This window comes from Hyperoodon ampullatus, assembly GCF_949752795.1.
Source record: "Hyperoodon ampullatus genome assembly, chromosome: 10".
Taxonomy (NCBI): domain Eukaryota; kingdom Metazoa; phylum Chordata; class Mammalia; order Artiodactyla; family Ziphiidae; genus Hyperoodon; species Hyperoodon ampullatus.
Genome location: NC_136923.1, coordinates 61,777,580 through 61,791,881, shown reverse-complemented (window position 1 = coordinate 61,791,881; position 14,302 = coordinate 61,777,580). Strand labels below are relative to the sequence as shown.

General features: G+C 40.3%; 1 protein-coding gene and 1 pseudogene across 2 annotated transcripts in view; both read left to right on the top strand.

Annotated features, from left to right (window-relative positions):
• PRIM2 (DNA primase subunit 2) overlaps positions 1-14,302 on the top strand; it is a gene marked incomplete at its 3' end in the record, with an annotated part of 212,601 nt that overhangs the window by 112,133 nt on the left and 86,166 nt on the right. Inside the window, exons 9-10 of the mRNA XM_079712747.1 lie at positions 8,689-8,761; positions 11,357-11,542. Coding sequence (XP_079568873.1) covers positions 8,689-8,761; positions 11,357-11,542 — 259 coding nt within the window. The remainder of the gene's footprint in view (positions 1-8,688; positions 8,762-11,356; positions 11,543-14,302) is intronic.
• Positions 1,089-1,672, top strand: LOC307059085 (small ribosomal subunit protein eS7-like; annotated as a pseudogene). Its single transcript has one exon. The product of its transcript is annotated as a small ribosomal subunit protein eS7-like (transcript).

Below are 14,302 nucleotides of genomic sequence, written 5' to 3'. Positions count from 1 at the left end.
TCATACCCACCCAGCCCCCCACCCCCACCCCCGGCCCCCAGCACAGCTTCTTACAGATGAGAGGAGAATGGATTGTTGTGATTAAGTGTTGAGGTGAGTCATGCAGCCCCAAAGACTCCCAGACAAAAATGTGTCACACATACACACACCCTCCTCCCCAGTGATTCCGGTTACCTCCAAGCTAATCAGAATTCACGATTGCTTCCCAGATAGTAGAAATGGGAGGGTGTGGCTCAAGTTTGGAACCTTGATTCCCAAGCACAGTGTTATGAAAACAAGCATATTTACAGCTGACTTGAGTCATTCCTTTAGTGGCCCAGTTGCAGCTTGTATTCCACTTACGACCAGCAGAGTCTGATCTTCACTTGGCAAATAGGAGTCGTCAGGGTAGGTCAATTGGCGTTTCTGCATGTGGACCTAGTCCTCAGGGGAAGCACTTGATTGCTTCGTGTCACTGTCCTCACTCTACGACAGTGCTGTCCAGAAGTATATGAGCACCACAAATACGAGCCACATGTGTAATTTTAAATTACTTCAGTGACATTAATATTTAACTCATATCCAGAATATAATTTCAACATGTAATCGATAGGAAAATTTATTAATGAAATGTTTTAAATTTTTTCATACCAAGTCTTTGAAATCCAGTGCAAATTTTACACTCATGGAACTTCTTAATTCTGACTAAGCTGCATTTCAAGTGCAGCTTAGTCACAGTTGGCTGGTGGCTACCATATTGGATATGCAGCTCTGCAAAGCTGGGTTCCATTGAAACCTGCAGTGTTTGAGTTTGAAGTTTTGCACTGTGGAAACTTTCTAAGAGTGTAGCTATAGATAAAACCTTCCAGATCATCAGGTTATTCAAGGACATCTAAATTCTACTTTAAGATTAAATATTTTATGTGATAGTATAAAGAAGATAGGAAAGAAATACATTTTTTCCTGATATTCAAGGGAAGAAAGTGGTGAATATTAAAGAGTAGAGAGAAACAACAACCAAAGTGTCCACATGTAACAAATTGAGGCCTGGATGATAATGATGATTACAATTTGAGTGAAGTGTTGGCCGCATTGGCAAGGTCCAGGCCATGTTTAGTTCCAGCGTGAAGATTGCCAAGCCCAATGGTGCGACGCCAGATGAGTTTGAGTTGGGCATCTCCCAGGTCCTTCTGAAGCTGGAGATGAACTTGTACCTCAAGGCCCAGCTGCGGGAGCTGAACATCATGACCACTGAGGAAATTGAAGTTGGTGGTGGTCAGAAAGCTATCATAATCTTGTTCCCATTCCTCAACTGAAATCTTTCCAGAAAAATCCAGGTCCACTAGTGTGTGAGTTGGAGAAGAAGTTCAGCGGGAAGCACCTTGTCTTTATCGCGCAGAGGAGAATTCTGCCTAAGCCAACTTGCAAAAGCCGTACAAAAAATAAGCAAAAGCATCCCAGGAGCTGCACTCTGACAGCAGTGCACAATGCCATCCTGGAGGACTTGGTTTTCCCAAGTGAGATTGTGGGCAAGAGAATCCGCATGAAGCTGGTTGGCAGCCAACTCATAAAGGTTCATTTGGATAAAGCACAGCAGAACAATGTGGAACACAAGCTTGGAACATTTTCTGGTGTCTATAAGAAGCTCACGGGCAAGGATATTAATTTTGAATTCCCAGAGTTTCAGTTGTAAACAAAAATGACTAAATAAAATATTATTTACAATTAAAAAAAAACAATTTGAGTGAAAAATCGTGTGGTAAACTCTTACATCTCATTTGATCCTCACAGCAGTCCTTGGAAGGGGTACTTTTGTGACCGCTTTTGTGATCCCTGTTTCCCAGTGAGGAAACTGAAAGCAAAGTCACACAGTGAGTCTGATACCTGTGCTCCTCGTCAGTCTGCTTGGCTCACTCCCTTACTCTGCTATGCTCCCTGATTGCTTTGGGCAGATTGGACTTGGAAAAATTATGCAAATGAGGCAGAGTTGCAGCTAATTCCTAAAATGTTGCAACTATTCCACTACTCCTTATTCCCTCCCTCAAGCTGCATCACTAATCGGAAAACGGGAAAATGATTGGAGAGGTGTCACCCGTTTTGCCAGCTGTGTTCTGTGCCATTTGTATCTCAGTGGTGGGACTCGTGAAGGCCACTCGAGCAGAGTTGTGATGGGCTGTCATGTGCTGAGATCAGGGCCACAGCAGGAAAGGTTTTTTTCCTTAACCAGCTAATCTTGTCATGAGACCCACAAATCGACTTTCATATAATTTCTTTTTGTTTTCGCCTCTTATTTTCAGCACTCAAAAGCAACTCCCTGTTGAAATCTAAGTGCTCGTGTTGACATTGATGGTGTATTGACCGAGGCTTATATTTCTGTTGTTTCTACAAAGACCAGGCATGGGTCTGCCTTTCACAGATCAGATGTGTGCAGATGTGTGTGTTTCTGATTTACTTCTTTATGTACCCACTGCATTTCTATTGTGTAGATTTGATGTTTGTGTGGTAGCGTTTGGGAGAACTGGTTCTGTGTGGCTGTGACTGATTGTGCCTTCCTGTCTCTGTTATGCCTCAGCCCTCCTCCCACCCCCTATCGGATTGTTTAATTGGATTGAAAATAGGATCATGTCGAATATGGTTATGTAAATATGTGTTATGGATATTTTGAAAGTCTCTTCTCCTTTCAACTCTTAATTTGTTGAAACTGTTGGTTTTACAATTTTCTGTTTACTGTGATTTTTAGCCTTATTGGAAAACCAACTCTGCTTACATCTTACTGTTTAATGAGCAAGACAATGTGGGAGGAAAAAGTTCCTCAGATGTGACCGAGTTTTAATTAAGTTGCATGTAGGCTTACTGAACAAATGCAACAGTAGGAAGATGCTTTTATATATTTTGTGTACCATTAGTTCTCTTATAGTAGATTGGATAACTTAGGACCATCACCTCAAAACAAAGCAGAACAAAATAACCAAGGACAAACACTGAATTACTTCTGTGTTTGCAAGATTCAGTTTTCTTAGAAAATACTGTTATGCACAGGTTTAGGTTTTTAAAGGTTTTAAACTTGACAAAACCTCAAATTTTTATTAAAGTCATGATTTAGCACTATGTTATTGCAAAAGGAGATAGAATTGGCTCTTTATTTTAACGGTTTTTGTTCAGAGACCTGCGTTTCGGGACTTACCTGCCTAGTTTCAGCTCTTTTCCCCCCTTGCCTCTGCTTGTCTCTTTTGCCACCTAACCCAACATCTTCGTCTATAAACTGTGAAATTTCCTTGGCTTTGCTTGTGTCTTTCTGCCTGTCCATCTGATATGTGCTAACCCTCTAGATGCTGAGAAAAACAGACGTTTTTATTATCCCCAAATGTCCCCTCCTTATCACATGCTTACTTTTAACAACCCTCCAACAACTCTAATAAACTCATGTCATATACTTTTCTGCACTGGGTCAATATTTAAGAATGTTTTAATACATATAAAGTTGTTCAACTATGAATGGTAAAAACACTAAAACAACCAGGCCTGTGACTTTTCAGTTATTCCTTGACTGTGGTCTCCTGCTCTTCCCCTCTGCCGCCCAGGCCCGCCTTCTCCCTGATGGTCAACCTCCTCTCCTTCGGCCTTGAGCTGGTCCCGCTGGCTTGGCAGGCGTCTGCTCAGCTTGGGCGCTCTGCTCAGGCATCTCAGCAGCGTTCTCACGACACTCAGAATCCTGGATGCTGTCCCTGGGCAGCTCCCTCTGAGGTGCCCTTTCGGGGCTGCATGTGGTTTGTCCTCCTCCCCCTGCTCTGAGAAGGGCCTGTTCTCTGTGGCCTTGTTGGGGCTCTCATCACCTCATCACGTCGTACTGTTTGGGTCATCTTTGGGTCCGTCACTACTTTGTGACTCTTCCTTGGTCACAGAAGTGCTTGATGAGGGATTGAGGAGCTATACAGAGACTCTTGAAAGCTTTTTTTAAAAAGGTAATTAGAAAAGGACAACGACTGGGATGTAGAAAAAGTCTCTTATAGAGAGCCTGACAATCTAATGGTATTTAAAAAAGTAAGGTTTGTCCTGGCTTTTCTGCATTTCTCTAGTTCTGTTTGGGGAGTGAAGGTGTTTGTGTTGCTTGTACAGTGCTGTGTAATTGCTACATTTTAGCAAACACACACTGTCGCCTTTCACCACAGACAGTGTTCTGATATAACTCAGTATTCATGGACCCACATCTTTATTGTTTTCACCACTTTTCTGGCTTTTTGGTGACTTGAGAAAAATGATACCATTTTACCTTTAGCGCCTTTCACCTGATACTCTCGCAAACAGAAGATAAATTAGCATACAGGATGGAAATAAATCACTATAGCTCCTAATCCCTTACTGTCCACATTTATGGATGAATAATTAATGCACAGTTTGACTTACGCTTTTTCTTTTTTACTTGTGGCAAATTAGTGGCTAAACTGAGAATTAAATCAGATCTTGACTTTTTAAGATTCTCTGATTAATCAAAACTTCCTCTTTACCATTGTAAAGCAATTATACTCCAATAAAGATGTTAAAAAAACCCAAAAAGAACATGGGCTTCCCTGGTGGCGCAGTGGTTGAGAGTCCGCCTGCCGATGCAGGGGACACGGGTTCGTGCCCCTGTCCGGGAAGATCCCACATGCCGCGGAGCGGCTGGGGCTGTGAGCCATGGCCACTGAGCCTGTGCGTCCGGAGCCTGTGCTCCGCAACGGGAGAGGCCACAACAGTGAGAAGCCCGCGTACCTCAAAAAAACAAACAGAAAAAACGAAAAGAACAAAACTTCCTTTTTATATTTGGCAGGATAGTGATTCGTGACATAATTTGATTTTTGTGGCCCATTAAAATGTTCTTTGGTCCGCTGTGTTGAAAAAAATTACATTTGTGTTACATCTCAATTTATTCTCTTACGGAAGGTTAGAAGCAGGAAAGCTTTTATGCTGACTAAATCCCCTTTGTTAAAACTGTACATCAGTGACAGTGAGTGTTTCTTAAAGCTGTGAGTATTTAAAATGAGCTGAAAATAGTATTTTCTGCTGGGTTTGTGTGTGTGTATATTGAACCAAATAGAAATTGTTTTTACTGTTAAAAATTACAGTAAATTTTTTTTAAAAATTAAAAAAAGTTATAAAAAGTTTTTATTACTTTTTCTGTGTTTCCCCAGTACCACGATTAAGAAATGTTTGTTCATAAAATTGACCAAGTTTTTAAAATCATGAAACTAAGACTATATTTTGACAGTTCATTATGTATGTTTTTGCTCATTAGTGTAGCAGCTGCATTCATTTGGAAGCTGTGTGATATGAAGCTGCCACCAGGCTCTGAGGGTGGTAGAAGGTGCCTTACCTGTCCTGGGGGCTGTTAGGAGTCTCATCTCGTAACATCCCTGGGCCCTTCCAAGTAAAAGCCAAAGGTCCGGTTTCGTAAGCTAATGTGATTTGTTATTAAGGATTTTTTAAAAAAATAATTAATTAATTAATTAATTTATTTATTTATTTTTGGCTGCGTTGGGTCTTCGTTGCTTTCCCTGGGCTTTCTCTAGTTGTGGTGAGTGGGGGCTACTCTTCGTTGTGGTGCGTGGGCTTCTCATTGTGGTGTCTTCTCTTGTTGTGAAGCATGGGCTCTAGGTGCGCAGGCTGCAGTAGCTGTGGCTCGCGGGCTCTAGAGCGCAAGCTTAGTAGCTGGGGTGCACGGGCTTAGTTGCTCCATGGCATGTGGGATCTTCCCGGACCAGGGCTCAAACCCATGTCCCCTGTGTTGGCAGGTGGATTCTTAACCACAGCGCCAGCAGGGAAGCCCCAAGGATTTTTATTCTTTTATGGCAGCACTATTTGTTCCTTTTTCTTTTACCTTGTTTGCCTTCCTTTCTCCATCTATTGCCATTACTTTACTGAAGGTCTTTACAAAAACTTCTCTTGCCCGGAATATTGCAATATTCTTCCAACTGGTTTTCCATTTCCCAATCCCTCCCTTTCTGGTAATTTCTCTACACTGCTTTCTTTCTCGAGTATAAACCTGATTATGTGAATTCTTGTCCAAAATCTTTTTATGGTTCTTTCTGCCTGCAGATCATTGGATACACTGCTTCTCATGATTTGCCTTTCTTATATCTGAAAATCCTCCCCCTTGGCTTCATCTATCGATAACTTTTCAAGTATGTATTAAATAGCTGTGACGTACCAACTCCTTTAACCAAGATATATAAGTTATCCTTTCTGATTCTGAATGAGTGGAAGAGGAATCTCATTCCCAATTCTTATGCTTCAGTTCTTCATTTCTGTCACTTTTCTTCCAGGGTTCCACACTTGCCCTTACTGGGTTGGCTGGTGACCATCTTCTTGTCTATTTACAATATTTTTAGAAGTATGATGTCTGACGGTTTCCTTATATTCTCTCTGTAGTTATTTATACCCAGTAAATTCTTTGCATTTATCATTGCTACCATTCTCTTTCTTACTTTTGTTTCTTGGAATTTGGTCCCTTTGCATATTCTGTTAAAACTTTGAGGAACAAGCATTTTATACTGGCATTCAGGCGAACATATGTGTCCTCTTTATACATCTTCTCTTTGTACTTTGTATACTGCATTAATCTGGGCTGAGAAAACTACTCAGTGACTATGATCATGTTTGTACATCATTTTACCATTTATACAGGACTTTTGTATTTGTTCATCTATTTGAGCTGAATGGTCCTGTTAGATGATTGTGATCAATTTACAGCCTAAAGCTTACAGGGGTCAATGGAGTGGGCTAGCATCTCCCAACTGGGGGATGACTCCTCTGCAGGATCATGCTGCCTCCCTTCCCATCCTGTTTTATTTTATTTTGTTTTGTTTTGTGTTCCTCTGTACTTACTGGTCAAGACTGCAGTTGCTCTGTGTACTGGAATATGCTTTACTGATTTTAATTAGCACTTTGAATTTATTAGTTCATTTGATCTCCCCAGGATTTCTGTTAGTTAGGCAGGCCTGGCCTTATTAATACCATTTTATAAATGAGAATAGTGCAGATTACCAGTTTGCCAAACCAATGATTTAAAGAACAAAAACAAAAGCAAGTCTTCAGACTCGTAGCCTATGCTGTTTTCACTGCCTGGTGTGTAAGACATATTGGAAAGTGAGATATGTTTTTATTTTGGGGGATTTCACTGAAACAATTCTCTGGTTGTGTTCTATATTAAAATGTAAAATATTAAAATTAAATGGCAGCTGTTGGTTTAACTTAGCATGAGTTTTGTGTGGCATGGCACTACTATGATAAAGGGAATGGATAGAGTCCAGTGATATGCTGTCAGAAATTTGTTACTGGAGGGAGAAATAATACCAAAGGCAAGAAGATGTGTTTTAGGTACAGGATCATTCTGTGTCACTCTCTGGCATTCTGCTTGCCCTGCTCTCAGAGTGATTCTCAGGCCATTCTTAACCCATGGGGGGAGGACTGTCGGAAGGGGACATCTACACTTGTGACAGTCTCCTTGCCAGTGGCTGCAACGTCCCGAGATATCCAGTAGTTTTGCTTCATAATCTGTACCCATTGTTTAATCAATAACCTGATTGATTGTAGGAACAACAGCCTTTCTACAGAGCATCTTGAGGGTGTATGTTATCCAGCAGCAAGAAGCTATAGTGCTGAGCAGGTAGAAAGTAGAGCATCCGGAATCCCTTGTTATTGTAATGATACTTTACTCCAGAACTTCCCTTTAGTTGTGGAGTCTGCATAAACCACAGTTTGACTGTGGTTTTCTATGTAACCTTGCACCTGTTCTTCGCCGTGTGATCCCTGAATGTCTGCATCTGAGTCAGTGTTGATGGAGCTATGGTTGTGGAGTTGTGTCAAGGAGATGATAATGTACACAGGTGGAGGGCTTTAGGTAGTATGTGCCATGTTATATTTCCTAATTTCTAAATAATACAAGAGGAAAATGTATCACAGGGAAGAGAATGGCATGGTATAGTGAAGAAACAGGAAGTTGGGAGTCCAAAAGTTTGATTTCCTGCTGCACTGCTGACTTGCTCTCTCGTCTAACAAGTTCCTCACTTCTCAAATGTAAAATAAACCTGCTCTCTTGGGGCTGTTGTGAGGATGTAATTAGAGGATATATCCTCTAATTACAAAGGACTCTTTGTAATTAGACTTTGTAATTGGACTCTTTGTACATGTAAAGTGCTGTTCACATGTTACTTGTTTTAATGAATAGTGATTACTATATGTCCGGTCCTTTAACAAAAGGTATTTCAATTCTGACCTCCTGTCAACACTGCAGGGCAGGCACTGTCATCTCTATTTGACGGACAGGGATCCTGGGGTGTGGAGAGTTTAGGTGACTCACTCAAGGGCCTACTGAGTGATGACTCTGGACGTAAGCTCCCATTTATTCCTAGCTCTGCTGCCATGCTGTTATAAGGGGTCAGTGGGAGAGGTGTTAACTGTAACAACAACTTGCATATTGCTTCCAAGAAATGGAAATGGCACCCTAGATTAGGAATCAGGAGATCCAGATGAGCACTGCATTTCTGTATTAATTTTGGGAAAGTTACTTAAATGTATTCTATTAAGTACCTTTAAAACACTTGGCTATGTTTTTCCTAAGGTATGTGTAAAATCTCTTTGTGACTTTGTATCAGAATTTTAAAGATTTCCTTTGAACTGATCAAAATTTGTTTTACAAATCCTATTCTAATATTTTGTTCTTTTTATTTTTAGTCATTCGTACACTGGTCAAGACTACAGTACACAGGGAAATGTCGGGAAGGTTTCTTTAGATCAGATCGATTCGGTAAGCATCTCATCCTTTTAAACTTAAACCTTTGTCAATGGAGGAAGCACAGATTTTCTTCAACCAAAGATTATTTTGCGGGTGGGGAGATGGGAGGGAATGTTGTTTCATTGCTTGCCAGTCATTTTTAAAAGAAATCCCATGTGCTATACCTATGATTTTTTTTTCATCATAGGAAAACCAAAAAATCAGAAAATTATTTGTAGTCTGATAAAAACAGAATTTAATCAGTTTTCCAAAGGGGGAATTCTTTTTAAGTGATGACAACTAAATAGTGTTTATTGTTTATATTTAAATACCATATACATATAGTAAAGGAGAAATGTAAAATACTAAGTATATCCATTTGCTAGGGCTGTTGTAACAAAATACCACAGTCTGGGTGCCTTAAACAACAGAAGCTTATTTTCTCACAGTTCTGGAGGCGAGCATTCCATGATGAAGGTATCAGCAAGTTTGGTTTCTCCTGAGGCCTCTCTCCTTGGCTTCTAGGTGGCTGCTCATCCCCGTGTCTCTTCCTCTGCTTAGAAGGACCCCAGTCACCTTGGACCAGGGCCCCACTCTCATGAGCTCATTTAACCTTGATTACCTCCTTACAGGTCCCAGCTCTAAATACAGCCACATTCTGAGGTCGTGGGCTTAGGACTTGGCATATAAATTTGAGGAGGATACAAAATTTATTCCATGACACTAAGGGTAGGCGCCCATCTTGTGTTGCCACTAGATTAGTAGGCAGCTCATTTCAGCTTCACTTTGTGGCTCCATAGGAGAACGAAAGAGCGCACACTTTACTATACTTTTACTTTATAGAATTTCTCTTTAATACATTGTAGAATTTCTGCATTACCCCAAAAAGGGAAACTGAGTCAGCCATAATTAATCTTTGTTTAGACTATTACCAAATTACTTAAAATAAATTAAAAATACACAGGTGAGGTTTTAATGCTTGGAAACAAGAGTTATGATGGTGAGTAGGGGGAGACCCTGAGCTTTTGGAGTCTGGATGAATAGGTCATCTTCCTATGAAAAATTATAATCAAGTAGAAGTTGTTACTGTGAAAGATGAAGAGGCTGCCTGGTCAGTCAAGGGAGCAAAGTGAGACCTGCCCCTGCTTATGGGCAAAGCTGAACCTGCTGAGGAGCCCGTGAGAGGTGGGAGTTAAGTCTCAGGAGGATGCTTGAGGAGGTCAGGGAGAACGCACTTGAGACTATAGATGAAAAAGGTTTCCTTTAAAAAAATAAAATAAATAAATAAATAAATAAATGTATGTACGTATGGCTGCATTGGGGTTAGTTGCTGCGGCGAGCAGGGGCTACTCTGTTGCGGTGCGCAGGCTTCTCATTGCAGTGGCTTCTCTTGTTGCGGAGCACAGGCTCTAGGCTTGCGGACTCAGTAGTTGTGGCATGAGGGCTCAGCAGATGTGGCTCGCAGGCTCTAGAGCGCAGGCTCATTAGTTGTGGCGCATGGGCTTAGTTGCTCCGTGGCATGTGGGATCTTCCCGGACCAGGGCTCGAACCCATATCCCCTGCATTGGCAGGCGGATTCTTAACCACTGCGCCACCAGGGAAGTCCGAAAAAGGTTTTCTTTTAATTGTTAATTTCTTTAACACATTTATTTGAATTCACATTTTGAGAGCCATTTCTCTTATTTTTATGTTTTACTTTGTATTGGGGTTATTTTAAAAGTTCATCTGTGATTCACCAATTGTACTTTTGAACATTTATCCCAGGAAAATGAAATCTTAGGTTTACATGAAAACCTGTACACTCATTTGTTTGAAATAGCCCCAAACTGGATACAACCCAAATGTCCTTCAACGAGTGAATGGTTAGACAAATGGTGTTACGTCCACACCATGGACTATTGCTCAGCAGTTAAAAAAAAATAAGCTATTGATACCTGCAACAACTTAGATGAATTTTGTGGGAATGCTGAGTAAAAAGCCACTCTCAAAACAAACTATATGATTCTATTTGTATAACACTCTTGAAATGACAAAATTATAGAGACGCAGAACAATTAGTGGTTGCCAAGGGTTAGGGAATGACGGGGGGCAGGGTGCAGAAGATGGGGGTTATAAAATGGAAACATGTGAAAAATTTACATACACATGTACACAGAAATGAACTCGTGAGTGTAACTGAGAAAATCTAAGACTATAGTGTGTTGTATCAGTGTCAGTATCTTGGTTGTGATAATATACTACAGATTTGCAGGATATTACCTGTGGGGGATACCAGGTACATGACATCTCTTTGTATTATTTCTTACAACTGCATAGGAATCTACAGTTATCTCAAAAGAAAACGTTTAATTAAAAATTATAAAAAGAAAAGAAACAGGTGAAATAAATTTTAATAATATGTTTTATTCAATGCAATAGATCTAAAATATTATCATTTTGACATGTAATCAATATTAAAATATTAATAAGAAAAATAATCTGTAATCACAGTGAGACAGTAATAACTTCCTTATGGTTTTTTGTTTTTATTCCAATTAAACTGAATTTACAATTTGCAAATTAGATTGATTTTTGCAACAAATATTGTGGGGGACCTGATAAATAACAAAACACTCTTCTTTCTTGTAGCTTTCTACCAAATCCTTCCCACCTTGCATGCGTCAGCTACATAAAGCCCTGCGGGAAAATCACCATCTTCGTCATGGGGGCCGCATGCAGTACGGCCTCTTCCTGAAGGGCATTGGCCTAACCTTAGAACAGGCATTGCAGTTCTGGAAGCAGGAATTTATCAGAGGAAAGATGGATCCAGACAAGGTAATTCTGAAAAATCAGAGCAGAAACTGAAATTCTAATTTGGTCTGAAGACTAAAAGGTTTGTTTTTTGAATATGCCCCGAAACATAGTTGAAAATTCTGTAAGTGTGTCTACAGTTTCATTTAGGTAAAAAGAAACTCACGTATTAATCTAGTAGTTGCTCAACAAAAGATTGGGAAAGTGGATTCAGTTTAAAGGGTAAGATCAAAACAGCAATGTAAGATGTAAAATAATGCTTGAATGAAGAGTCGTCTTCTTGGTAGGTAAACTGCCAGTAGTTGTTATAACTGAAATTGCATTCTGAGTTGTATTTCTGTAGGAATGTGTGTGTGTGTGTGTGTGTGTGTGTGTGTGTGTGTGTGTGTAATATGTATAGACATATATACATACATGCACATGTAATGTTATTTTCAGGACCGAGAAATGTTGAGAACAAATAAAGTGAAAACAGCTTAGAATGCATTCTATTGTGTTATGTGGAATCTTTCACAAGGAATTTTTATTTTTATTTATTTTTATAAATTTATTTATTTATATATATATTTTGGCTGCGTTGGGTCTTCATTGCTGTGTGCGGGCCCTCTCCAGTGGCGGTGAGCGGGGGCTACTCTTCGTTGTGGTGCGCGGGCTTCTCATGGTGGTGGCTTCTCCTGTTGCGGAGCATGGGCTCTAGGCGTGCGGCCCTCAATAGATGTGGCATGCGGGCCCAGCAGTTGTGGCTCTCGGGCCCCAGAGCGCAGGCTCAGCAGCTGTGGCGCACAGGCCCAGCCACTCCGCTGCACGTGGGATCCTCCCAGACCAGGGCCTGAACCCACGTCCCCTGCGTTGGCAGGCAGATTCTCAACCACTGTGCCACCAGGGAAGCCCATCACAGGGAATTTTTAGATAGACGTTTATCACTGTAAACCTGAGAACTGCCTTTAAATCTGTTCATACTTCTCAGATTCCCACTCCTATTCCTTATTTCTCTTAAGTAGGACTAGCTAATAACGTTATGGTTTCTCGTCCCTTCTATGGCTTAGCACTGTGGGATGAAGCATATTTTTTATTGTTTATTTCTTGTTTGTTTCTTCTTAGGAAAGATAAACTATAGGATAAAGAATATTTACCAAGTAAATTTTATAATGACTCTTTATTATGTCTTGTATCAGTTTGCTTGGGCTGCCGTAACAAAATACCACAGACCGGGTGCCTTAGACAACAGAAATGTATGTCCTCACAGCTCTGGAGGCTGGAAGTAGATGATCCAGGTGTGGGAGGATTTGGTTTCTCCTGAAGCCTCTCTCCTGGCTTCCAGCAGTTGCCTTCTTGGCTGTGTCCTCACGTGGCCTTTTCTCTGTGTGTCCACCTCTCTGGTTTCCCTTCCTCCTCTTAGAAGGACCCCAGTCCTGTCGGATTAGAGTCCCACCATTATAACCTCATTTAACCTTCATTACCTCTTTAAATGCCCTGTCTCCAAATACAGTCACATTGGGAGTTAGGGCCTCAACAGATGAATTTTAGGACACAGTTCAGTCCATAACACGTCTCTAGCTTTATACTTTTTTAAAAAGTTCAGTCTCTTTTATAACGTATTATAAAAAGCTCTTGCAGTTTTTACAGATTTGTTTTAAAAACCGTTTTCATTGATAACTGTCCATAGAAGCTTAAATTTATCATTGAATAGAGTTTTCTTTAAACATGATTTTGGATAATGTTTATTAAATAGTAATAAATCAAATAATTCTGGATAATGTTATATTTTAAAGGTAACATATTCTGATTATAGGAAGTATGAAAAATACAGAAAATTTTCCCATCATTGTCTCATTCATAAATAATTACTGTCAACATTTTAGCTTTTCTCTTTAGTCTAGGTAGCTAGATATCATTGTTTTTTCCCATTAAAAAATTTGACATTATATTGTGATCATTTTCCCAGGTTGTTGAATCATTTTTGAAAATATCATTTGTGTTAGTTGCATGACAACCCATCATTTGAAAGTAATATAATTTGCTTAATCATTCCCCTATTATTGAACACTTGGTTGTGTCTAGTTGACTCTGTCATAAATGGTATTGCAACCAATACCCTGAGCACATAAATCTGATTATAGTTCAGATTATGTCCTCTGTATATGTTCACCAGGGAACCAGTTTACCTGGTGAAAACCTGTAGACGGTTTTGAAGTTTTGATGCATGCTATCATGCTATGAAATGACTGGAAAAGCTTTAAATTAGACTCTCATCAAGCTATGTGAGAACCTTGCTGTGTCACTGACCTCATTATATGTTATTACTTGAAAATGTTTTTTGACCTTTTTATTAAGAATTTGATGTATTAAGTAGGTAGGTGTGTTAGGGTTCTGCAGAGAAACAGAACCAATAGAGTGTGTGTGTGTGTACATATGTACAAAAAGAGATGTATTGTATGGAATGTCCCGTGTGATTATGGAGGCTGAGTCACCAAACTCTGTGAGCAGCAGGCTGGAGACCCAGGAAGAAAGAGCCGGTGTTTCAGTTTGAGCCTGAAGGCAGGAAAAAATCCATGTCTGAGCTCATGGCCCTCAGGCAGAAGGAAATAACCTCTTAGTCACAGGAGGGTTGGCCTTTTTGTTCCATTCAGGCCTGCAGAGGATTGGATGAGACACCCCGCCCTACCTCAATGGGGGAGGCATCTGCTCTGCTCAGTCCACCAATTCAGATGTTAACCTCATCTAGAAACACCCTCACAGACACACCTGAAATAACGTCTGACTGGAGGTCTGGGCACCCTGATG